The sequence below is a fragment of the Channa argus genome, chromosome 3 (genome assembly GCF_033026475.1).
Source record: "Channa argus isolate prfri chromosome 3, Channa argus male v1.0, whole genome shotgun sequence".
In the NCBI taxonomy this organism is placed as follows: Eukaryota; Metazoa; Chordata; class Actinopteri; order Anabantiformes; family Channidae; genus Channa; species Channa argus.
Window position 1 is genome coordinate 15173744 of NC_090199.1, and position 24131 is coordinate 15197874.

The 24131-nt window shown below is 37.2% G+C and overlaps 3 protein-coding genes across 6 annotated transcripts; 2 read left to right on the top strand and 1 right to left on the bottom strand.

Annotated features, from left to right (window-relative positions):
* The first annotated feature begins 803 nt into the window (after positions 1 to 803).
* On the top strand, positions 804 to 12440 carry ugdh (UDP-glucose 6-dehydrogenase). 3 transcript variants are annotated; one of them, XR_010913843.1, is made up of 14 exons: positions 804 to 1165; positions 1290 to 1380; positions 1805 to 2278; positions 2415 to 2587; positions 2696 to 2798; positions 2888 to 2955; positions 3066 to 3133; positions 3226 to 3361; positions 4226 to 4312; positions 4408 to 4569; positions 4892 to 5037; positions 5268 to 5403; positions 5619 to 7484; positions 7767 to 7853. XR_010913843.1 is itself a non-coding variant. In XM_067497072.1 (13 exons), the coding sequence occupies exons 3-13, from the start codon at positions 8739 to 8741 to the stop codon at positions 12059 to 12061; spliced, it is 1491 nt and encodes a 496-aa protein (XP_067353173.1). In that variant the 5' UTR covers positions 7296 to 7484; positions 7767 to 7853; the 3' UTR covers positions 12062 to 12440. The 3 variants fall into 3 exon arrangements, 2 of the variants coding, with proteins under 2 accessions (XP_067353173.1, XP_067353172.1); XM_067497072.1 differs by lacking the exons at positions 804 to 1165; positions 1290 to 1380; positions 1805 to 2278; ... (7 more) ...; positions 4892 to 5037; positions 5268 to 5403 and adding exons at positions 8739 to 8900; positions 9345 to 9446; positions 9554 to 9754; ... (6 more) ...; positions 11706 to 11816; positions 11951 to 12440 and having other exon boundaries at positions 7296 to 7484; XM_067497071.1 differs by lacking the exons at positions 804 to 1165; positions 1290 to 1380; positions 1805 to 2278; ... (8 more) ...; positions 5268 to 5403; positions 7767 to 7853 and adding exons at positions 8739 to 8900; positions 9345 to 9446; positions 9554 to 9754; ... (6 more) ...; positions 11706 to 11816; positions 11951 to 12440 and having other exon boundaries at positions 7297 to 7484.
* A 517-nt stretch (positions 12441 to 12957) lies between these two features.
* lias (lipoic acid synthetase) lies at positions 12958 to 16970 on the bottom strand. Its single transcript, XM_067497073.1, has 11 exons — positions 16757 to 16970; positions 16292 to 16467; positions 15940 to 16033; positions 15578 to 15658; positions 15231 to 15387; positions 14882 to 14939; positions 14659 to 14787; positions 13834 to 13979; positions 13670 to 13740; positions 13470 to 13581; positions 12958 to 13205 (listed from the first exon to the last, which is right to left on the bottom strand). Exons 1-11 carry the CDS (start codon positions 16838 to 16840, stop codon positions 13144 to 13146), a joined length of 1170 nt encoding a protein of 389 aa, XP_067353174.1. The 5' UTR covers positions 16841 to 16970; the 3' UTR covers positions 12958 to 13143.
* Positions 16971 to 17695: 725 nt separating this feature from the next.
* Positions 17696 to 23229, top strand: rpl9 (ribosomal protein L9). Of its 2 annotated transcripts, none has more exons than XM_067497077.1 (7): positions 17696 to 17854; positions 17981 to 18096; positions 18867 to 18962; positions 19179 to 19311; positions 21637 to 21717; positions 22345 to 22474; positions 23063 to 23229. In XM_067497077.1, exons 1-6 carry the CDS (start codon positions 17809 to 17811, stop codon positions 22449 to 22451), a joined length of 579 nt encoding a protein of 192 aa, XP_067353178.1. In that variant the 5' UTR covers positions 17696 to 17808; the 3' UTR covers positions 22452 to 22474; positions 23063 to 23229. The 2 variants fall into 2 exon arrangements, with proteins under 2 accessions (XP_067353178.1, XP_067353180.1); XM_067497079.1 differs by having other exon boundaries at positions 23066 to 23229.
* The last annotated feature ends 902 nt before the right edge of the window (positions 23230 to 24131 follow it).

Genomic DNA, 24131 nt, shown 5'->3' on the forward strand with positions numbered 1-24131 from the left:
CTGTCCACTTCTGGCTTCTACCTTGTTTGCTTGTATTTAGTTTATTTTAATATGCCCGTATAATTTATGTTAGGAGTTTTGCATATAAAACATTTTTTTACTTCACCGTCAACTAGTTACTAACTTTGCAGTTGAAGATATAGGTGAAAAACCTTTATAACCAGTATGATGCTTTATTGCACTTTACTATGTTATACCCTGCCTAGCCACACGAAAATGCTACGTATGCTAATGTAGCATCATTATCATCCAAAATCCATGTTTACCTTTGATCGCCTGGATATTTCAAAAAGGCCTATACTTTCTACTTGTACTTGAGTCCTGTGTTGAAATCAGCGGACACTTCTTTATCTTAAAGGACACAATTTCATTGTTTCTGTCTTGAAACTATCCTCATCTGCCCCCAGTATATTGCTTGCTATTATATTTCCTCATGTTCATGCATTACAAACCTTATCTATATTTATCTATGTGAAGTTTCCTCACAAGGATCACTTACATCCACTTGATCCGATATACTCGGGCTGTTTAAGCATCATCCTATTTATGTAGGCAGACTGCATTTGTATCACTTAGACTGAAAGCACATTAAAATGGTTATTTTTATTTGGGCACCTGATTATTGTTTTATTAACAAATTAGTGAATCACATGATAATACCAATTAACTATTTTTTCTATCAACAGGACCAACCCAAACCTCAAAAATCCAGTTAAATGTCAGATGTTTCTGTTCTCAGTTTCCTGAAGTCTGAAATGTTTTGGGTGATCTTAGGATGCGCGCTGTTGAAACGGGTTTCCCTGGGTTACCATCAACAAGCCAGTTAGCAGTTAGCCCCGTGCAGCTAGCGGTGTGTGTGTACCCTGAGCTAGCTAACGCTTGCTAATTCCATTTAGCGTTAAGAGAAGCTAGTTGTATCCTGTATGTAGAAACAAACAGCAAGTATGTGGTCGGTGGAAAATGTTGTAGCCTTGGAACCTCGGTAGCCAAAAGCTAACGTTACTTTTTATAATGAACTACCTTAAGTGAATACTTGTTAACAGGCTGTTGTCGACGCACTGACGAATAACGTTAGCGTGTTCATAGTTTCAGGATGACAAACCCAGAGTTCAGGACACTGGCTTACACGAAAAGCCCGAAAACATCGAAGCGAACTACGTTCCAGGTAAAAGCTGTGTGTATGTTATCTGTAAATCCTACTCCCATAGACAAATAGAGTAAGGGGGCATAACCCCCCCGAAGCCTGTATGATGTAGCTACCGTGTTATCTGAAAACATGTCGTTATAAGGACGAACTTCAAGCTGCAGTCTCTGCCAGGGCAAGCAAACCAAAAGCAGATCGCTACTCCTACTCCGAGGAATTTAATGATGTTGAAGATGGTAAGATGTCAGAAAAAATATATATGGAATTAAAATGTGTACATAACATTGGGAAATGTGGCGTAAACCTCGGAAGATATGACAGAGGTTTCAGGGCGGAAATATTATAAAAGTTTCTTCTTTAAAAAAAAAATCACGTTTTTTGTAAAATAAGAGGTGATTTTACAATATATGATTTTACAATAATATATATAATATAATATATATAAGAGGTGATTTTACAAATTATATATTTTCTTTTTTTTTTTTTTTGGTTAGTTGAGCTAAGTTGGCCACCAACATTCTACTATGGGAGGAAGACTATTAAGGAGTTGAAAGCTCCGGAAAAATGCTATTTTGTAGACTTTGATTTACAATTGTTTTTTGCTGACTCATAATTTTCTCTTGAACAATTAATTGTCTTCATTACCTCATTACTTCACAGATTATTTTTATGAACTATTAAAATCAAGAAAAAAATCCACTGGCGCATTCAAGGCCGGGAGGAATAAAGGCAAAATCAACGACTTTGAGATTTCAGATGAGGAAGGCAAACATGGGAGGACAAAAAGAGTTTCATTCCTGAAGAGCGAAAGAATCAGCTTTCCCTCGCAAGACACATCAGCATCAGAGTCATATGGAAATGAAGTACGGGATGACTCCATCAATGGACACAACAATTCTGGTGACTCGTTTTGCTCACAACAATCCACAAATGTCACCACTGGTGGGGAACCTACTGATCCTCAGATCCGAAGAGGAAGCTCTGGTAAAACATCAGATGATACACTAATGGACATTCCTTTGCCGTCACCATCTGACAGCAATGCAATGGGAACTTCAGGTCCTGAGGAGAAGAGCAGCTCTGTTCTGGGAACAAGTTCCCAGACTGCACACCTCCAACACGTGTCCTCAACAGGTCTGTTTACTCCGTTTTATGTGCAGGACACCAAGGGTCACATTACATGTTACTTTTAAATAAACAAATGAAACCGTGCCTCAGTACTAAAAGTGCAGCCTTTAAATATGTCTTTCCACAAACTATTTTAATTCAGATAGTGCTACAGAGAAGCAACCACCAAGACCCAAACCGAGACAAAGGACCCTTGGATTGAGCCGTCATGTTGCAGAGAGGCCGCTTGAAGAAACTGAATCTCAGGATATTGTCAGGACCCAAACTTCCTCTGCATCGATTCCAGTCTCAACTGATACATCCACCAATATTGGTGTAAATATTGGTGTTGTTATGTTATATTTTAACTATTAACTTCTTAATTTTAACATAAAAGGAAAGACTGTCTAACTGAAGCCGACACTTTTATTTGTTTTATTGTAGTGGATAGCAGATCCCTCAGTCAGTAGCATCAGCAAATCCCCTCTGAATAACAGTGAGCAATCAAGGCTCTTCACCAAGTCCACAGTTGATTCTGGATCCAGAGGTAATAGTTTAGATGTACAACAAAATATCCTTACCATTTTAAATTTGTATTATTATCTCATTAATCATCTTGATATTTAATTTTTACAGATGGCTTTATTTCTGATGACAGCAAAGGGCCAGAGAGAAAGTGCTCTACATCATTTGAAGAATTTAATGTAAAGAAATGTCACAATAACTTTTACGCTTTTAGTTTGCCTCCTACAACATATACTCTGCCCAGTGTTCTTATTATTTTTAACTTTATGCTTTTATTATTATCTGTCAGGAACACTTAGAAGATCAGTCTGATCATTCTGTTGCTCAGGTCTCCCAGGAAAAATCACTTGATAGCAGGTAGAAACTCTGCCAGTAGATAGGTACACACATCGTCACAACTACATTGCAAAAATAAGTGACTGACCATCATTTTATTTTATTTAAATTAGTTATCAGTCCCAGAGTGTGTGTTCCAGGAAAGTGGAATCAAAGTATTTGGGAACTCTCAAAGTTCTGGACCGCAAGCTGTCACTACAAGAGTCTCAGCCACAGGCAGCAGATTCACTCAGAGCTGCCATTTACCAGGTCAGTATGATAACAAGCCTATAATGTTTAGAGTGTACACCGATCAGCCACAAAATTAATACCAGCTGGTGGTTTAAATATAAATGTAAATGGTAAATAGTCTCAAAATCAAACAATCCAAAAGTATTTGATTGTTTTTATTAAAATATAATAAACAAATAAGTGCTGATATATCCTTATGGATTAACCACTCGTCAGCACATAAATTGGTTAAAATCAGCTCCACTTTTCCTAACAGTGATCATTGACCTTTATTTTTTAATTATTACTGTACATTTTGTCATAATTACCCTTGTCCTCTATGGAATTTTAAAGAAACCCAGTATTAATGTTGTGACTGATCAATGTAAAGCAAATAGTGGTATAAATCCACTGTATTCGATGTAAAAATCCACATGCGGAACACACTTCGCTCTGGCGACCCCTGAAGGGACAAGCCAAAAGCCGTTGATCCTGTGTTTTTATGGTCATGGCAAATGTGCAAACAGTGACATTTTTCTCAGCACTGTCTAGAGTGGGAAATGTAGAAAAGAAAGAAAAAGCACCTCAGCCAACCCAAGGAGAGACCGCATAGGCAAATACATAAATACAAACTCTTGAAATACAGCTAAAAACAAGGTAAATAAAACTGTATTTTAAAATAAGATAGATAAGGTAAATAGCTTGTCCATTTAGATCTTTCAGTCCCCCTACTTTTTACGGAAGGGGGATGAGTTCAACAGTTTAATGGCCACTGGGTGAACTGTACTCAACGTTAAATGAAGCATCCAAGTCCTTGGATAAAAACATAATTTATGTAAGAAGAGCGTCCACTGCATTTTCAGTCAAGTAAAGTCCCTGCCTATTTGCTTGTTCTCCTAACAGGAATGGCTTAAAAAGAAAAAGGAAACTTTAAGGAAGAACATGCAGCTAAAGAAGAAAGAGGAAATGCTGAAAGAAAAAATGAAAATGGTACAGGAGCACACCATTCTATCAGAATATTACAAGAAGCACATAGTTATTTAAGATATGTGCATATTTGTCACAGTCTTTCTAATAACAAACAGGATCAACAGGCTAAAAAGGAAGATGCTGTGGCATCATATGAGGCTTGGAAAGAAAAGACAACAGAAAGTTTCAAAGCAAAGGCTAAAGAAAAACAGGAAATGATCAGAAAAGAGCAAAAAGCATTTGAAGAGAAACAAGAAAAAAGGCAGACTGCTAAACAGGTATGTTCTTAACTTACACTGATTAGTCATAGCATTAACACCACCTGGTGGCTTTAATATGGGGCTGACATGGGTACTGACTGGTCCTTCACCAGTCACACCATAAAGAGCGGGCTGCCAGTTGTGTTCTGATTCCTGGTTATTGTGGCAGCATTAATTTTTCCCATGTTGACCCTTGCCCCTGATAACATAAAAACAACCAAGTGGGTTTATTGTTGTGGCTGATTGGTGTATTTAGCATTATAATTGTTATTATGAAAAATATAATAGTCATTTCTGTGTGTAGTTGTATTTTTCATTAACAATGTAACTATCATTACAGGTGTTTGAAAAATGGAAACATGAACATGATCAACTACTCAAAGAGAAGTACAGAAAACAGAAAGAAGCTGAAAATAAATTTAAACTAAAAAAGCAGGAAAAGGAGGAAGAAAGAAAGAGTGAGAGCCAATCTGCCTTTTCTAGCTGGTGAGTGTGAGCCTTTGATTCAGCTATTGTCTATATGTATGCATAATTAAAGTGCAATTATACCCAAGGCCTAAGATTTAAATATTCAGGTATTACATGATCAACAGCTAGGTGGCGCCCAATGAATATTCATCACTCCTAAAACACCAACCGTGAATATACACCTGTTTCAACTATAACAACTATACATTTGTTTTGTTGTTTGTTTGTTTTTTCCTAAAATGATGAAGGTGTGAAAAGAAGAAACATGTTGTCCATAAGAAAGTCACGATGGAGCACCAAGAACTAAAAAATAAAGCAGAGGAGGAACGATACATGAGAGAAGAACGAGACAAAATGGCTTTAGAGATGTATGAAAAGTGGCTGGTAAGTGCAAATACTAGTGGTATTAATTACTTGCATAATAGTTTAAGTGGCAGAGGGTTAAGTAAGAAACATCCATCAGCTTGGAGGGTGAACTCTTGAATTTCTTTCATAATGCTGACAGATTTTTAGATCTGCCAGTTGTTATAGAGGTGCTTTTAGTCATAGTGTCTGGAACTATTTATATTTGTTCTTTTGTATTTCCTCATTTCCAACAGGCAAGAAAAGGTCAAGAACAAAAGAGACATAAAGAAGAAAGACTGATACAAGCAATACTTGAAGACAGTCCACGTCCACCGTGGAGTCCTCCTAATAAAACAATACCATTCGGAAAATAACACTTAAAATTTAACATAAATTTTATAAAATCTGTGTTGTTTTATTTACATTCTGTACTGTATAATGTACCAAAGTAGATTATTTAACATAGTTTATAGCAGCCATTGAGTTTTATGTGTTAGGTTTCATATGTAGCTCTAGTGCAAGCATACGCTTACTACATGAGAAGTTTTGCAGTATGTTAAGAAGGTTTTTGTACATTTGACAGACTAGTATCTCAGTTTAAATGAAAGCTGTGTGTTTGCAAGAAGTTGACACTTTTTTTCATAGTTTTGGTATGATGTTTCTATAAAAAAGATAGTGTTGTAATGTGGCATTAGGAAAATATTGCATTGCTAATTATTGGTTCATTTATTTCTCTGTTATTGCTTGTTTAACTCATGTTGTCCATGTAAAGTTTATTTTTGTCTTCAGAAAAGAGGTTCCAAAACATCATGTAATCTTAAGATTGTGCAACACAGATTATGTTTAATTTTATTTACGTACTTCTATTTAATTGGTAGATTTATTTGTCTAAATGCTAGTCATTGCATTTCCCCTTTTTGTATATTTTTTTATTGCATTTTGTTTTTCAATATCTTAGGTCGGGTGCTTCAAAAATATTTCCATGTCAGTATGCTCCAGATAGCAGCTTCTTGTTGGGGTATAACCTCTTGCTCTTTTTTAAGATGTTGTAAAACTCAATTGAAAATATATGGTAGATGTAAAAAGACAAACAGAAACTGAACTATTTACATCAGCTCCCGATAAAACCAAGGTCACAAAATTTTAAGAGCAGTGCAGCTTCATGTCAGACTCAGACCATTACCAGGTCCACAGTCTACAATTTATGTGACAGATGATGTTTTGAGTTGGAAGCAATAATAACGATATCCATGGCAAATACGTTTTTTTGTGTTTTATTTAAAAATATATTTTGTAATAAACATGAAAAACTTCCCTCACATTTCACCCAGGCAGCCAAAGCCCCCCGATTTTAAAACTTAAAAATTTTTTAGACACAATAAATCCTGAGAATAAATGAGTGTTGTTAAGGTTGTCGAGTCTTCCTACTATAACTGTCCGATATTTGTGTGAATGAGCTGGCTTTAGTAGAGTAGATTGAACTTCCTGAGACGAGGCAGGAAGTACACCCTTGGCTAGGAATTTTCAATGATTGTTGACATCGCTGTGGGGTTGTATAGTCGTGTGGTGAGGAGGGTCGGTATTGGGGTCGTTCCTCTTTAAGTGCACCTGAACAACACAGCCTTGATTGTGTTTAGCTCCAGGTAGAAATTTATTTTTTACTGCTCCATCTCATGTCTGTGTGCGCCATCCGATGACACCGGTGAAAACAGTACTGTGCAATTTTTAGTTTGACAGTTCAACAGTCAGCGCAATATATTTTATAGTTATACTGTTATTACATAGTTATTCGGGGAGGGTCTGGTTCTTTTAAAATTAGATACATTAATGTTCCGTCCTTTTCTATCAACCAGGGCACAAGCGTCACTGTTTGCTTTTATTTTGAATTCCCCACAACGGAAGTATCGCTGCGGAGGGGGTGCCTAAATAAAAGTGGCCCCTCTTAGATAAAGGTGGTGCTTAAAAAAGTTGTAAGAGTCGAGCACTGGTTTTCTCCTGGTCAGAAACATTTATCGATACATACACAACAGTGGCCCAGGAACAAACGTCTGTCTCTACAGGACACATTAAAGAGAGGAGCTGAGATACTGTGAAGTTCACGGATTGTCGAGTTGGCAGAGGTAATGTAACGGTAACTAACCGCTAACATTAGCTAGCTAGCTGGTTCAAAATAGATGGCCATTCATTTGTCTCCCGGGTTGAGTGCTTACTCTGCCTTAAGAGAAATTAAGTCAACTATCTTAAATGCGGTGCTGCAAATCTATAATGTTTTCGTGACACGTTCGAGGTAACCCAGCTAAGATGAACAGCCCAAAAGGGTCTCCAATAAAGGGTCGTTCTTCATCCTTACTACCGTTAAACGTGGCAGAGTTGCATATAAAGGCTTCTTTATTTTCTATCAGGCGAGATCGGCACGGTTGGTACAGTGGATCGAAAAATCTGAAGGATCAGATGGTGAATCTGAAATCGGCAACAGAACGCAAATTGTTGTAAATAAACCTTTCTGCTTTTTGTTGGTGATCAACCTATTTAAGTTAACTTAGCAGAGTGAAATGAATGGAAATTAACTGCACAGCATTTCATAGGGCTACTACTAATTACTGAATACATTATTCACCAATTTGTGAATTACTTTCACAAATCCTTTGCCTAAACATATTAACTAAATTAAAAATCGCATAGGATTCAGAAAGGCAGCACGGCCTCATATCTAAGAGTTTACTTAGCAACATATTTGCCACATTTGCTTGGGGAAAGGTTCTTTACTCAAATAGTAAGTAACCGGCAACAAAGTAGTTGGTTACTTAATGAACATCTTATTCTCATTGAGCACATATACATATTGCACATACATGTTACAATGAAATTCTTTCTCTGCATCGAGCCCATCCCCCCTGGGGGGTAGGCTTCTAAGGTTAGATTAGTTGTTTTTCATCTCTAACTTTTTCGCAAGTTTATTATTATACAGTAATATTAAAAATTAAAGCCTATTGACTATTAATAGAATATGATTTCAAAGGCTTTTGTTATAGATCAATTTAAATTAAGTGACTTTTTCTCTTTTGAACAAAGTAAGAATTTAAGAGGGTCACCTTGAGGGTATAAAAAACTGTGATGGACCTATTTTCACTTTATACAGTTAAATAATTAAGCATATAATCATTAAATCCCATAATTGGTATATTGATTAATATTAAAAAACAATCACACCTAGAGCTTTGATAGATGTAAGGTTTCTATAAGGTCTAATAGGTGCTACCTGCACAAAGCAGTAAATTCACAAAGAAATTTGCAGTAAGACGCTACTGTTCTTTTTTCATACTTGGCATTTCTCCAGTCTGTAGTAGTATTTTAAGTATTTGTTTTTTTTACAGATGTTTCAGATAAAAAGGATCTGTTGTATTGGTGCCGGATATGTAGGAGGCCCAACATGCACTGTGATCGCCCAGATGTGTCCAGAAATTACAGTTACTGTTGTGGATGTCAATGAGTCTCGTATTAAAGCCTGGAACTCAGACACTCTGCCTATATATGAGGTATCTTATCAGTCTTATTATACCAAGAAGCTGACATAAAAGTATTATGTCAGGATTAATTGCGTGATTACTGAAAATACATGTACTAACAGTAAAGGAGCAGTGATTTAATGTATGATTTCTGCCGCATTATTTTCACCTTTGAGATTTCAACTAAAAGAGTTGCCAGTTGTTTTACTGTTTAAAAAGTAGATGTTGCTTGGGAACTGTCCCAGTGGATGTTTTGTACCATATTACTCACCATGAGCTAAATCAAACAAAAATTAGTTCCAGACAGTTTCGTAGTTTTCCTACGTCAACCACAACCACAGGGTATTGCATCATCCTGAATGACTAGTATGAAATGCAGTTAGTTACCAGTGATTGTGAATTCCAATTTTTTTTCTACATATTATTCATACACACACCCTTCCTACCCCATTTTCCCACTTCCTTACATTTCAGCCGGGCCTTAAAGAGGTGGTCGAATCATGCAGAGGGAGAAATTTGTTTTTCTCCACAGACATAGACTCAGCCATCCGGGATGCTGACCTTGTATTTATCTCTGTGAGTCCATCAGTTCAACCTGCATACACACACACACACACACAATTCTTTGAACAGCTAAAGAATATTACATTTCTAATACATCAATCGTTGCACCTCTTCATCAGGTAAATACCCCAACAAAGACCTATGGGATGGGAAAGGGTCGTGCCGCTGACCTCAAATTCATTGAGGCATGTGCTCGGCGGATTGTAGAGGTGTCTGATGGCTACAAGATTGTCACAGAGAAGAGCACAGTCCCAGTTCGAGCTGCTGAAAGCATTCGGCGAATATTTGATGCCAACACAAAACCCAGCCTCAACCTACAAGTGTGTACTGACACATGTACAAAACTCTCAGATCTGTTGTTCTGTGTGTTTCTAAGATTTGTTTCTTGCCTGCTCAATCAGGTGCTGTCCAACCCAGAGTTCCTTGCAGAAGGGACAGCAGTGCGGGATCTGAAGGAGCCAGACCGTGTCCTGATTGGGGGAGACGAAACTTCTGAAGGCCAAAGGGCAATCAGAGCCCTTTGTGCTGTCTATGAACACTGGGTCCCCAAAGAACGGATCATAACCACCAACACATGGTCATCTGAGCTATCCAAACTGGCAAGCTATAATTATTATTATCTGTTATTTATTGGAAAAAAAATGTATCTCCAGAAATGACAAATGCCTGTCACAGATAGTGCCTTCAAAGTACTGTTCTTATGAAAGATAAGCAGCAAATTCTTACTTTTAGTAGCTTAAAACAATTCAGTATTTGGTGTGTGTGTGTAGGCAGCCAATGCATTTCTGGCACAGCGAATCAGCAGCATCAACAGTATCAGTGCTCTGTGTGAGGCAACTGGAGCTGATGTGGAGGAGGTCGCCAAGGCAATCGGCATGGACCAGCGAATTGGCAACAAGTTTCTCAAGGCTAGCGTAGGTAAGAGATGTGTTACAAGAATGTTTAAAGTTAGCTTCTTTTAAAATCGTAGCTAAACACAGATGAAATTATTTAGGTTTTGGTGGAAGCTGTTTTCAGAAGGATGTGCTGAATCTGGTTTATCTGTGCGAGGCTCTCAACCTTCCAGAAGTGGCCTCCTACTGGCAGCAGGTGAGAACTACAAAAAGGAACTCTTCCCTAAAAAGGTGCAGGCTCAACGTCTTTATATTGCTGTTTCTGGTTTTCTCAGGTGATAGACATGAATGAGTACCAAAGGCGGCGGTTCGCCTGCAGGATTATTGACTGTCTCTTTAACACGGTTACCGGTAAAAAGATCGCTCTGCTGGGCTTCTCCTTCAAAAAAGACACAGGTGACACAAGGTTAGTCTTTCGGCAGTTTTGACTACCTTTGCTCTCCCTTCTCACACATTTTTTATTTTTTATGTATTATGTTATCTCACTATTATCACTTTTTTTTTTAACCAACTTTATGTCAATTAAAAACATGGGGTTGTTAGTTTGAAAAGCCACAGGAGCTGTCTGTCACAGTGTCCAACCTTTGTACATATTTACGAAAAAGAAAATTGCTGTGTCACTGCATATTACCCTTTACCCAGTACAAACACCTACCAACATAATTTGGTGAACTATATCCTCAATAGGGTTGACACTTGCCTTACTAGAGCTTGTGCTTGTGTTACAATTCCAGAGAGTCGTCTAGTATCTACATCTCGAAATATCTCATGGATGAAGGAGCCAAGCTTTTTATCTACGACCCTAAAGTCCTTAAGGAACAAATCATACATGACCTCTCTCAGCCCAACATCTCTGAGGATAACCCAGAAAGAGGTGTGTATTGTAAGGTTTAAATGCGAGCTTTTTTATTAGACCGGTCTGCCTTTTACTACGTAAGGGAGGGCAGACATTTCACAGAAAATGAGAGGAGAAAAACAGGTTGGAATGACATGCAATAAAAGTTATTTTGATTAACATTTTGTTCTTTAGCTGTCACTTTGCGATTCATTATTTCCACAAACAATGTCAAAATAAAGTTTTCAGATGGTTAAGTGTTTTCTTTTGGATCCGAAACTGGAATGATCATTAGTATGTATGTAAGTAAGTATGAAATAAACTCTCCCCCCGCCCCATCTCCCCAATAGTATCAGAGCTGGTGACTGTCACTTCAGACCCATATGAAGCTTGCCAGAGTGCACATGCATTGGTCATTTGCACTGAGTGGGATATGTTTAAGGTCAGAATCACACATTTTAAATCTTCTTATAAACTGCTTGAAAGAAACTTGTAGTGTTAAAGTGTAAACTTTAAACTCCTCTCACTTTGATTCCACCACAGGAACTGGATTATGAGAAGATCTACAAGAAGATGCTTAAGCCGGCCTTTATATTTGATGGTCGCAGAGTTTTGGACCACCTCCACCCTCATCTCCAAAACATCGGCTTCCAGGTGAGCAGACAGTAAACACATCTCTTGCAAAATTTAAAATTAATGTTTGGAAACGAGAAGTAAAGTGATAAACTAACTGTAACAAGTACCAACTGCAGTTTAGTTTATTTTTCTGCCTTTTCTTCTCTGTGCAGATTGAGACTATTGGTAAAAAAGTGACAGCCACAAGGATCCCCTATGCCCCAGCAGCTGTTTGTCCACGCATGAGTGCCACCGAACCCCCGACCAAGAAAGCCAAAGTCTAAAACTCTGCCTCTCCCTCTCTCTAACACACACAGCTGATATAGATGAGAGGAAGAAGTTTAAGCCTTCGGTCCAAAATTGTTGAGGAAGATCAGTGATGAATCATTCCAGACACAGAAACAGTTCATTTTAAACATTTCAGCTTAACCAAACATGTTTGGTGCAGACATGTTCACTACAATCTGGTTCAAAGAAAGTCTTCGTGCAAGTATACTTTCTTACAGTCTTTACTATGTAATCAAGTATTGTTGCTTAGTTGCAAATTTTTTAACAATATTTTTATAATTTTTTATAAATCATCTCACTGTAAGTTAATCAGTATGTGTCCTATCAGTAGCTGTTTATTAAAGGGCCAATGCAATAAAATATCACATTCTTAAATTGTGCCTCATATTTATTTCAAACCAATGTAGGGAAAAATATCTTATCTAGTCAGAGAAGCCTCGATTATTAAAATACAACCATAATTTCAAAGATTTATCTAAATAGTGACGTGCAACAAAATAAATCAGAAAGTACAGTTGGTAAAGTATGTCTTTTGCTACTCAAGATTTAGTAGTAGTATTCTAATTTCACTTTTCTGCATCAACTATTACACAGAAAGGAGACAGTAGACATCATAAAGCAGGTTATGTGTTAAAGGTCAAGCGCTTTTAAGTATAATCCAGATACCCTGAGGGAGATGAGTTAATGGTAGATTGTGATTTAAGACCCTGTGAAGTACTAAACTACAGCTACACTGGGTAGTCTTTTCTCTTAGAGGGGTATATGAACTTTGTCTGCACCCATCTCATCTAGACACCTGCAGGCTACTATCTGCTGTTTGTTCTCTTTGTTCAAAAGTGGATCTTTGGGGTGCTAGTGGGATAGTAAAAAAAAGAAACAGTGCACACAAACGCAACTGAATCATCTCTGTATTTAACATCTCTTGTTGCTGTCACGTCTGTGTCATTAGTTAACGCAGTGAGTTGTTGCAGTAAATGTGTTACCTGTGTTACAACTTACAACAACACAACAAATCTTATTTCCTCATTGTAAAAGGGAGATGCAGAGCAGTTTTTAGAAGTCGCTGGTTTGACACTTGTCAATCTCCTATAGTGATGCCTGCTTTTCTCTTGCTCAGCAGATTCTTCAGGAAAAACTCTCCTATGAAAAGAAAATGAAGATAAAAAAGAGATACTTTGATGTCACTGTAATTCCTTTTCCCACTTTTTTTCATAGTAATATCAACCCCTTTAAGCTGCTGTTAGACTGTTTTACACATTTCAGTATTTTACAGCTTTCAGTTCACAATATAATTGTACAGTAATGTGAAGGCTAAATATAGTAGCTCAATATGCCACTGTACTTGATGGGGTTCTCAAGAATGTGTACATATTAAAATTGTGCAAGGTGGCATTTGTTTCTCACCTGCTTTGTAGGATGATCGCACAAGTGGCCCACTGGCTGTGTAAATAAAGCCCATTTCATTTCCAACTTTCTCCCAGTGGGCAAACTGCTCTGGAGTTACATATTCCTCCACCTAAACCAAAACACAAAATGTCAAAGTGTGCATCGCTTTACCAAAATGAGTAAAGCTAGGAATCTCACAAAGAATTTAATCGATTTACCTTTAGACTGCGTTTAGTGGGCTGCATGTACTGACCAAGTGTTAGACAGTCCACTCCTGCTTCTCGCAGCTCTGCAACATCATTACAATAGTGCTGTCAGCAAACTAATTTGCTGACCATGAAAATTTTGAAAGTGTCAATATGTGACCAATGAGTATACACACCAGTCAGAGAGTTGAGTATCTGTTCATCAGTCTCCCCCAGTCCCAGCATGAGGGAGGTCTTGCTGAGCACAGAGGGTTTGACTTTTTTAGCATGTTTCAGGACACTCAGAGACTGGTCAAAGTTTGCTCTGGGATCACGCACACGCCTACAAACAGAAAGACAAAATAAAAATGTATACAAAGATTATCATAAACAAATAAAATGATCAATTAGGAAAAACTGTACAGCATCTTCTCGGATCATTACCAAGAAGTAGGGAAATGGCTTTTACTGCCACCTGCTGGTTCTTGTGTGAAATAATGTCTTTTCCTAAGAATCGCTTCCCTCTGATGGCAGGGCTGTAAACCCACACTACAACTATTTCTTTAACAGAAATAGTGCGTAAATGCATTTAAAGTGTGATGTGAAACTCTGAAATCTGCAGTGCATACACACCAAGATCTGATCTTTTCTCATAAATTGGAAGACATGTTTTGCCCATAACACAACTTTTAAAATAAACAAAAGTTTGAGATTATGAATATTTTAATATGCTAAAAAGGAGAGGATGTATAACTTGTACAACCTTTGTTAAACAGTTTAACATGATGCATTTACAGTGTCATTGTTATAATGAGCTTTATGTCCTTTGTGCTAAGGACAAAACTTTGTTGTTCAACATGTTAAATGACAAGATTACAATTAAAACATGGCTTTGAAGCTGTTGTGTTCAATATATTAAGTTCTCAATGCTGGATGGAGCTTAGCTGCTTAGCTTCTAACATCTATAATTGTGTAAAACACAACAGCAGCTGCCGAAATACAGAGGCAAAATTTGCACCAACCTTTGCAGCTCACGAACTGTCTCCACATTGTGGGCATACACATCAAGCCCTGACAGAACAACCTTCTCTACTGCTGCCAAGTTACCACGAAAATCAGGGGTTAGGCATTCAACCAGGATCTGAAAGTTCCTTGATGAATATGACAAAAGTGCTTATTTATTCATTTAGCACAGATAATAAAAAACAAACACTTAGAAATTCTAAAAGACATGAGACATTTTACCTTTCCTTAAGGTAAGAAACTGTCTTAGCAAAATGCTCAGCACCTCCATCAGCAATATCTAATTGAAAAGGAAAAAAGCAGGATGTTATTACTCATATGTGTTAGTAATGAATAGTAATGAAAAAATATTTCTGTAAATGTGTTTAATGAATAGAATTTAAAGGAAATGTATACTATAACATTTGTTAAAAAGAATATTTGTTTTTAATTTTGGCATTTTGTTTTGAAAACATTTTATATATTTCATTTCCATCACCAAATAAAGTAACCAAAAAAGCTTCAAACATCAACTGTGGTGTATAGTAGCAGTTAGGAAGTATGTAGATAAACCGAAGTAGGAAGTCATTACCATCTCTGTCAACTGAGGTAAGAACCACATAGTCCAGACCCCAGGCAGCAATGGCCTTCGCTGTATTGTAAGGCTCATTTGGGTCTAGTGGTGGGGGCTGACGAGCAGTCTTTATTGAGCAGAACCTGCATCCACGAGTACATGTGTCCCCCATTAACTACAGAAAAGGAGAAAGAGAAAAAACTAATATTAGTATATAAAATACTGGAACAAACAATCCATATACAATGTATCATAGGGCATTCTCATATGATATGTTACTGATACACAAGAATAGTTTAAGTAATAGCTTGAGAAGACAAGTATGTCTACTAGACATACAGAGACAGCCACTCTGTGTGACTTACCATGATGGTGGCGGTGGCTGTGGCATACTCTCCTCCACCCCAGCATTCCCCAATGTTAGGACACCTGGCCTCCTCGCACACCTGAGACATGGATAGAAATATGTGCCTTCATATGCACAAGAACTCACATAGATATTTCACTAAATTATATTTGAAATTGTTAAAAACATTTTAAAATGTCAATGTCATTTAGTCATTTTGTCAGTACGTTTTATGTTAAGATGCCAACCAATCAAACCAGAGTCAAAACCAATTTTTACCATTTTATACGTTTAAAAATGTTATGTAGGAGCCGTTTATCTTCAAATTTTCAAGGTCACATTTGCGATGTCTCTATATGTGTGCGTAGACATAACACTTACAGTGTGCAGGTTGAGGTCTCTCAGTGTGTTCTTCAGCCTGTTGTAATTCTTGCCAATGGGGATCTCTGTCTTTACCCACGGAGGGAGCCGCAGCCTGACATAACAGCATAGCAATTGTAAACGTCAGATGCAATTCAGGCAACTCAGTATAGCAGACTTTTACACGGAAAAGAAAACCCACACAAATACAGAGAGACCATGCAACAACCAGAGTTATAAAAAGAGCATTGAAAATTGTTTACCAGAAGTTATTAACAGTATACTAATGTATGACAGTTAGAAAATGTCAACTGATGATCTGCAAAATTACCTACTATTTCACCCAGAAATTTTTTTTTTTACCACAGCTTACCTCTCTCCTTTCTGTCTCTTCAGGTTGCCTCTGTACTCTGCCCACTTGCTTTTCTCTGACAGCTCCCCACATATAAAGTCTTGCAGATCGGGCCCGTCGTCGCCGAGAAGAGCCCTATTCCTGCCAGCCCGGTCAGGTGAGGATTTGGCCACTGTTGTCAGACTGCTGCTATAAACCTGGATGGGCAAGACTGTTGGTTAGCTCAGGTGCCCCTGCTTTACAAAGTATTTTTATTAAATCTACCACACACTATCATGCTAATTTCATATCTGGAAGTTACAGACAACATTGTTACTACAGCTGGGTTACAAACACAAATTGCATCAGTTTATACTTCTAGGCCCTTGGACCAGGCTTTAACGCTACAGCCGACGGACGGCTATGTGGCTAACGTATGTCCAATTAACCGATACCTTTTGGGTTTGTTAGATGGAGACTGTGCGACCAGTTTGTGGAAATACTCACATGTGGAATGCATCTTTGGCTCTGCCACAGGTGGCTAGTAGAGAAGCGGCCAGCAACACAACAACTCTGTTTAAGCAGCGCCATGACTCGCTAACAGCGACTGTCATTGGCAACAACACTCGGCGATAGGTTGCTTTGGTCTGGCATTGCTTTCACATGATTTCAGCAGAATGGAAAATTGGTGAAGCCTTGTGTTTTATGTAAACGCATCTGTTAGAATATGTTAGTAAAGACAAAAAAGCGTTTATTAATAAATATAATCGATTTAAAATTGAGTAATCATCAATAATGTGTTCGATCGTTCTGTAATGCTTGATGACGCACCGTATGCACTGTACAACAGCGTCGTGACGTACTTCCTTCTTCCTTTCCTCTGCTACCGGCGAGGTGAGGATAACTGAAAAATAATGTCTTTGGTTTTATCTGATGCCATCTGTGTCAATTAAACCTTTGTTTATTCTTAGTTTTGAACTGTATGATACGGACAGCTCTATGTTTCACAACATAAGTTTTATTTTGGATATATTTTGAGTTTGTCATGGAAAATGTTAGTTGTTTTCCATTAATTCGGATGTCTGCCTGAGGCCCGATGTGGCACCTCTGCTTGTGCTAAAGGCCACAGAAGATTGAACATTGTTCATAAAGGACAGTGATTGTATGGCTGAAGTTGTTATTTATACCCACAAAAAGGTTGAAGAAATTTAACTGTTAAGTAGTACACATGGGAAACACCGGTGACGCTGTCTAATGCTAGCTTTCTATTATCACTAGCGCTAATGCTAACGTTAGTCAATGCATTGTGGTTGAGCCTAGTCCATGCTAAACGCTGATTTGAATGAATGTGAATGTAAGTCTTGAACATCCTGAACAGTATGACTTTATCTAACTGTAACTGTATCTTGGAAGTGCAACATGCTACTCCAGGACCGGATGTACTGGAACTCTGCATAGTTGCACCTTAGCGTCAGAATTAGTCCTGTTAACCTTCTTGTTAGGTAACTTCAGGTATGCAGACAAGCTTGAGGGTATAAAATACTTCATCTCTTTACAGAATGAAGACCATTCTCAGCAGTCAGACTGTCGACATCCCCAGCAAAGGTAAGAAGCACTTTTGCAGACTATCAGGATAATTTTGAGTGCATGTTAATCATATTCATCTAACTTCTGGTGAGTGTGTGGCTTTAATCTTTATTGTTCCCTTTTCTCTGCTGTGTGGTGGTCCAGTGGAGGTGAGGTTGAAGGGGCGGACAGTGATGGTCAAGGGCCCCCGTGGCAAACTTCACAGGGAGTTTAACCACATCAACCTGGAGCTGTCCCTGCTGGGCAAGAAACAGAAGAAGGTGAGAAGGAACAAGACTTGTTTTTAATAATGGAATAAACTGGTAGTTTGTAAAGGCTTTTACACGTAAACAGTGATTGTGTGATATCAATTGTAGTAATGAGTCAAAAGAGAGTTATCAACTTCTTCACAGTGAGTTATAGCTCATTTAGCAAGAGGGTCCGGTCCGTCTCTTGTCATTAATTTTGTTTTTTTTTTGGTTTTATTGTACAATATGGATTAGGAGTAGCCCCTTTTAAAACAATGAAAATTTAGTAGTAATAAAAACAGAGCATGGTTCTTTCTTGAGCTTTTATTTTGTTTTGTTTTTTCTTTTATTAAAAATCTAAATATCAGTACATTTAAATTGTAAAATGTAGACTATTGTTAAAAGTGAGAACTTTTAATGTGGATCACAGTTGTAACTTACTATTGTTGAGGAGGGTTTCTCTGGTGATGTATAGTTGGGGGCTGCAAGTATTAGCTATTCTACCTTTGGTATGTCCAATCATTTGTCTTAAAAAATATGTTTTTGTGTCAAATGTCCACAGTAATATTTTAAAGATGGTATTGATGTCCTCAATTTCTGATCTATAACTATAAAGACATTTCAAAGTTTGGGGTTAAAAACACTTAAACACTAAAAACTAACCATTTTAAAGAGCTTGAAAAAGTGAAACTTGACTGAATAACAAAATTAACTTTTTGTTAACTTTTTTTGTCTTAACAATTTCTATCATAACTAGTGCAGTTCTGTGAAGTTGACATGAGTTGCTTTGTTTCTTTTCTCAGCTTCGTGTGGATAAATGGTGGGGTAACAGGAAGGAGCTGGCCACAGTCCGCACCATCTGTAGCCATGTCCAGAACATGATCAAGGGAGTCACTTTGGTGAGAGATCAGTTACATTTTACAGTGGAGTCTGAGATATTTACTATAGCTAATAAACTAAACTAATAAATCTGTGTGAAAGGATTTGTGTTTCTTTTTTTTTGTAGATTTGTGTTTTTTTGTCGTCTTTGTTTTGCTGTATGCTGGCTATTAGTAGTGAACAGTTTCATTTGCTTTCAGAGTACCATTAAGCCTTTCTCTTACTTTTTACTGCAGGGTTTCCGGTACAAAATGCGTTCCGTGTATGCCCATTTCCCCATCAACGTAGTCATTCAGGAGAGTGGCACTCTGGTGGAGATCAGAAACTTCCTGGGAGAGAAGTACATCCGCCGTGTTCGAATGAGAAATGGTGAGTCTGCCATTATAATTTTTTCAAATAAAGCAGTAGTTGTAAGCTTAACATGTTTGCTATGGCTTAAGTTGAGTCAGAATAAACTTGCTTTAATTAATAGGAAAAATAACAATACGGATGTCTGTTTTTTTTTTTCCCTTTATTTTATTGTCTAAAGCTAGAGTATGTGATTTTCTTATTGTAGGGAGGTGTTGTCATGACACCCAGGGATTAGACAGCCTTTGACACAGACTCTCAAAACAGCACTAGCAGTAGTTTAGATCTATTCCTTAATAAAAAGATACGAGCATTGATCATTCTTCTAACTAGTTAGAAGGCCCAAAAGTGTACCTTGCACATATATAACAAACTGCAGGCTTTGACATCTTTGTTGGCTTGATTTCAAGCTACAGCTACCTTGAGTGAATCAATATTTTACCATCAATTTATAATTTTACAAAAATCTAAATAGTGGAAATCTAGTCCAAAGACTTTGAACATCTTCAGTTTAATATTTGACCAAGAATAGTAATTAATTCTTATATATGAAAATCTTGAACTGGCAAACATTTGGTAGTGTTTTCTGATCTAGAAGTGACAAGCTGTTGCTGCTGTAGAATTCGGATACAAATTTGCAATGCAAGGCTCCATTGGTGTTATAAAACAGAACTCGTTTTTTTTTTGCCCCCCAGCATTATTGACTATCTACTACTTAAATTATGGAGTAAATCTTAGCTGTCTGTGCAAGTGGCTTGTGAGCATTAGAACATGGGTAACTGTTGGTATTACATACACTATTCACAAAAGTTAGAGATTCGACTATAAGTAGAAAAATGCAATGGTAATTTCTTCATCTCAAATTTATTGAAATAATAGCCAACAGTCGTTGGCTTACCAAAACAAAAAATGTGAATGTTTCAATAACTTGTCAGTTGTTGTCAGTTGGCCTCACGATAACACAATGTGAACAGTATGATGAAGAGAACTGTTTGAATAAAAAATTGTCATTGAAGCAGTACGTAATAGTGCATAAGACATGACCCATGAATAATCGTATTTGTGTGCTTAATCACCTTGTTAGAAAAAAGCATGTTATGGAATAAGTACTGAGATGTTGAACAGTTGGACATGTGCATTCAAAAATTTAGCAAACGTCAAATTAAGTTCGCCTGTAAAGGTTGTAGTGCATTTTAGGTACATCCTGAGATTTCAACTGAAACTCAAATATCCCAAACTTTTTGTAAGTAGTGGATAAACAAGTACTCTAGCCATGTATCTCTTGTGCAATTAATCTGTGAAATGTAATTAGAATTAAGTACCTGATGTGTATTTCATTTTAAGATGGCTGCACAAACTATAGCATTTGATAACTTTCCAAATGAATCCTCACACAACCTAATATTTTATAACTGCCCATTTAATTATATCCAAACATGTGATTGATTGTATTGTGTGAATCTTAGTATTTACTCATTATTTCAAAGAAACCCTGGACCACAACACATTTCCTGTGAACTCATCAACTTAACATACATTTTATAGAAGTAAAGCTTATATATTTGTATTGTAGGGCCTAAAGCACAAACTTACCAAGGAACCTCTGTGATGGACCCTGTAAACTGGTGCTATATTCACATTACCCGAAGACAAACTGCTGAACACAAAAATAAAAACTTGTATTTAAGCTGTAGTACCAGGAGTGTAGTTTAATTTATTTACATTCTATGACTAGATGGTGGTTTTCTTACCGGGTAATCGTTAGCAGGCGCACTAATAATGTCAGAGTAGTGTGCAGCTTTTCCTTGTGTTGGAAAATTCATTCATATCTGGTAGAAAAACCCAGTCTCGGCTTCGGTTTCTGCTAGAGTTGAGACGCTTTACTTTGGCACACGCCCAGCTGTCACTGAACTCTCTGTGGCAGAGCTTCAGCTTTTCTTGTTGCATCACTGTAGTTATTTCTCTGTCGTGAGCAAGGCTGGATATACGTAGTGACTATGCCACGTTTCCATTGAAAATTTTTGCTGGCCAGGGGCTTTGTTGGTGGTAGAGTGAAAGCAAGAGAACCATCTACTTGATGTGTGCCTCAGATGTGAAACAATTCAGTGAATACCCCAACCTGATTTTCCAGATATTCTCCAAAATTCATATGTGAAAGAGATTTTACCATAAAATGCTGAACTGTGAATTATGTTTGTTTTGCAAGAAAACTCCACCACTATCTGTGAGATGGAATCAGATAGACTGTAAAGTGTTTTAAGTTGTTCAGGTTTAAGTGTACTGTCTGTTTTATATACTTTTTTTTTTCATCGTACAGACGGACAAATCTTTTTTCTTGTCATTCAGGTGTGACATGTTCAGTCTCAGCTGCCCAGAAGGACGAGCTGGTGCTGGAGGGTAATGACATTGAGCTGGTGTCAAACTCAGGTATGCTTGTTTGCCTTTTATTCTACTGCTGTGAAACATGACACAATTATTATTATTTTATTATTTATTTTTTGCCAAGGTTTGTAACACTACCCATACTTATTTACTTAGTCAATAACCCATATACTTTAAATATCAGCTGTTAAACTTTCACAAAAGCAAAAATGCTACCGATTGTGAATCAATTGAAAGATTGCACAAACTCACTCAAGAATATGATCAGTCCACAAAAATGCCATCACTATACCTCATCAATGACATGTTATCTATCACCTTTATTCATACAGAAGTTGATTTGTGATGTAAAACCACCCCTCTATCCCATGCACACTGGTATAATGTTAGTAAAAACTGTTTGTGTTAAGTTGTGTAGTTATTCATTTTGGACTTCAAATAAAGTATTTAAATTATGGGGAGATACCCGACTTTCATATTTATCATTACTTAAGTAGTTCTTGGCTCAATTATCCTAATTAGACTTCAAATGGTGCATTACAAAATGAACACAATACATCTATCATTTAATACTTCTGACTGTCCTTCGATTTGTCGCCTTCACACTGTATAATTACTGTGTGACCTCTTACATAATAAGCTGCTCATCTCCACGTCGTTTTTCTGTTCCAGCTGCTCTGATTCAACAGGCCACCACAGTCAAAAATAAGGATATCAGAAAGTTCTTGGACGGTATTTACGTGTCTGAGAAGGGAACAGTAGTGGAACCGGATCAGTAAAAGTTACACCTGCGCTTGTAGAGGTTAGACAATGCCACTGAAGTCTATTTGTGGTCTACATGAAATATGTTGTTGTTATTTTTGTTTTTCTTTGAATGTTTTTTACATTTTATTTTATTTTACTACTGTCATAGTATAGAGGTCTGCCATTTCACCTTTTATGTGATGCCTTGTGGGTCAACATGAATCTTCAAAGAATAATTTTAACGATGTGGTGTTAGGGTTGGGCAGTAGATCTAAACTGTATACATTGTTTAATTAACCTGATTAAACATTTGTCCACAAATCTTATCAGGTGGAAACAGAATTGTACAAACAATACTGCAAATGTGGTGTTGGTTTATATCTATTTACAGTTCAGCTAGATGGGTTTTGGAAGACATGATCATAAATTAAGCATATGATACTTTTTTCTTGTAATGTGGAATTATTGCCCAGCATTTTATGTTGCTTCTGAGGTGTCATTTTTAAACTTCATGTCAGAACTACCCATTGCATGCCTCTAAAAATCAAAGTCATGGCCAATTATTTTGTTTCTGAAACAAAATACTTTTTTTGTTTGCCCTTTTAATTCTGTTCATGTTTTTAATTCTGTTCATGTTTCTTTTCAGCAGCCTTGATCTACCAGACCACCATGGCCAGAAAGGAGGACTCAGGGATGCTGCATTCTGGATGGCTACCCAACGGCATCTACACGTACTCTTTTGGAGCCAGATGGCAAAAAATGTACCACCATGTTCTCTTAAGACCAATAAATATTCATCTTTTTGATCTGTTATCCCACTGAGTCTTTTTCATTTTGATTCAGTACAGGTAAAAATTGTTTAGAAACTGAATAGAAATGCAGAATATTAAACTGAACAGCAGTAATTTGAATTTAAAACTTATACAGTATTAACAAAGAAATAGCCACTCATAACTGGTTCTGTTTTGGTTTATAGTATGGGTCTTGACATTTTCTGGTGTCATACATCTATCTAACAATGCTGGTCTTGGTTTAGTGATTTTTGTTTTCAAGGCTTTAAGTGATTTTAAATTGGCTAGTTTGTAAAGGTCAGGTTGTCAAGAACTGTTGGTTAGATGGTACCTGTGGTTTAGGGGGACCGTAGCTTAATTACATACAGTATGCACAGCACTAAACTTTTTCCACATTGTATGTTATAGCCTGGTTCCAAATTGGAACAAATTTATTTTCCGCAAAATTGTCCAAACGATACCCCATGATTACAAATTAAAAGAAAATTGTTTAAAATACATTTGCAGAGATTTCAAAAATAAAAAAGTATTCAATCATTGCACTTAAAATTGAGCCCATGGTGCATCCTGTTTCAACTGATCATCCTTGAGGTGTTTTTACAACTGAATTGTAGTCCACCTGTGGGAAATTCAATTGTTTGGATATAATTTGGAATAGCCTACACCTGTCCTGTATATAGGAGCCCACAGTTAACAGTGTATGTCAGAGCACAAACCAAGCCATGAAGGCCAAGAAATAGTCTGTAGACCTGTGAGACAGAATTGTGTCTGGGGAAGGGTACAGAAAAATTTCTGAGGTCCCAATGATCACAAAATCAATTCCTCCGAACAAGATAAGCCGTGTGCCTCCACAGCTACACTGACTCTTTCACTTCACCTTGTTGCGGTCCCGACTACCTTGTAGTCCGTTTGTGTCAGCCCTAA

Bases quoted from the DNA above. Each gene is read 5' to 3' on its own strand.
- ugdh (XM_067497072.1), top strand. From the start codon at position 8,739: ATGTTTCAGATAAAAAGGATCTGTTGTATTGGTGCCGGATATGTAGGA. The intron at 10,524-10,602 runs GTGAGAACTACA...TGGTTTTCTCAG, and splicing joins TGGCCTCCTACTGGCAGCAG to GTGATAGACATGAATGAGTA. The intron at 11,202-11,512 runs GTGTGTATTGTA...TCTCCCCAATAG, and splicing joins TGAGGATAACCCAGAAAGAG to TATCAGAGCTGGTGACTGTC.
- rpl9 (XM_067497077.1), top strand. From the start codon at position 17,809: ATGAAGACCATTCTCAGCAGTCAGACTGTCGACATCCCCAGCAAAG. The intron at 17,855-17,980 runs GTAAGAAGCACT...GTGGTGGTCCAG, and splicing joins TGTCGACATCCCCAGCAAAG to TGGAGGTGAGGTTGAAGGGG. The intron at 18,963-19,178 runs GTGAGAGATCAG...TTTTTACTGCAG, and splicing joins TGATCAAGGGAGTCACTTTG to GGTTTCCGGTACAAAATGCG.
- lias (XM_067497073.1), bottom strand. From the start codon at position 16,840: ATGGCGCTGCTTAAACAGAGTTGTTGTGTTGCTGGCCGCTTCTCTACT. The intron at 15,388-15,577 runs GTAAGTCACACA...CCTTTTCTGTAG, and splicing joins CAGCCACCGCCACCATCATG to TTAATGGGGGACACATGTAC. The intron at 14,788-14,881 runs GTAAAATGTCTC...ATATTCATCAAG, and splicing joins GTTTCTTACCTTAAGGAAAG to GAACTTTCAGATCCTGGTTG.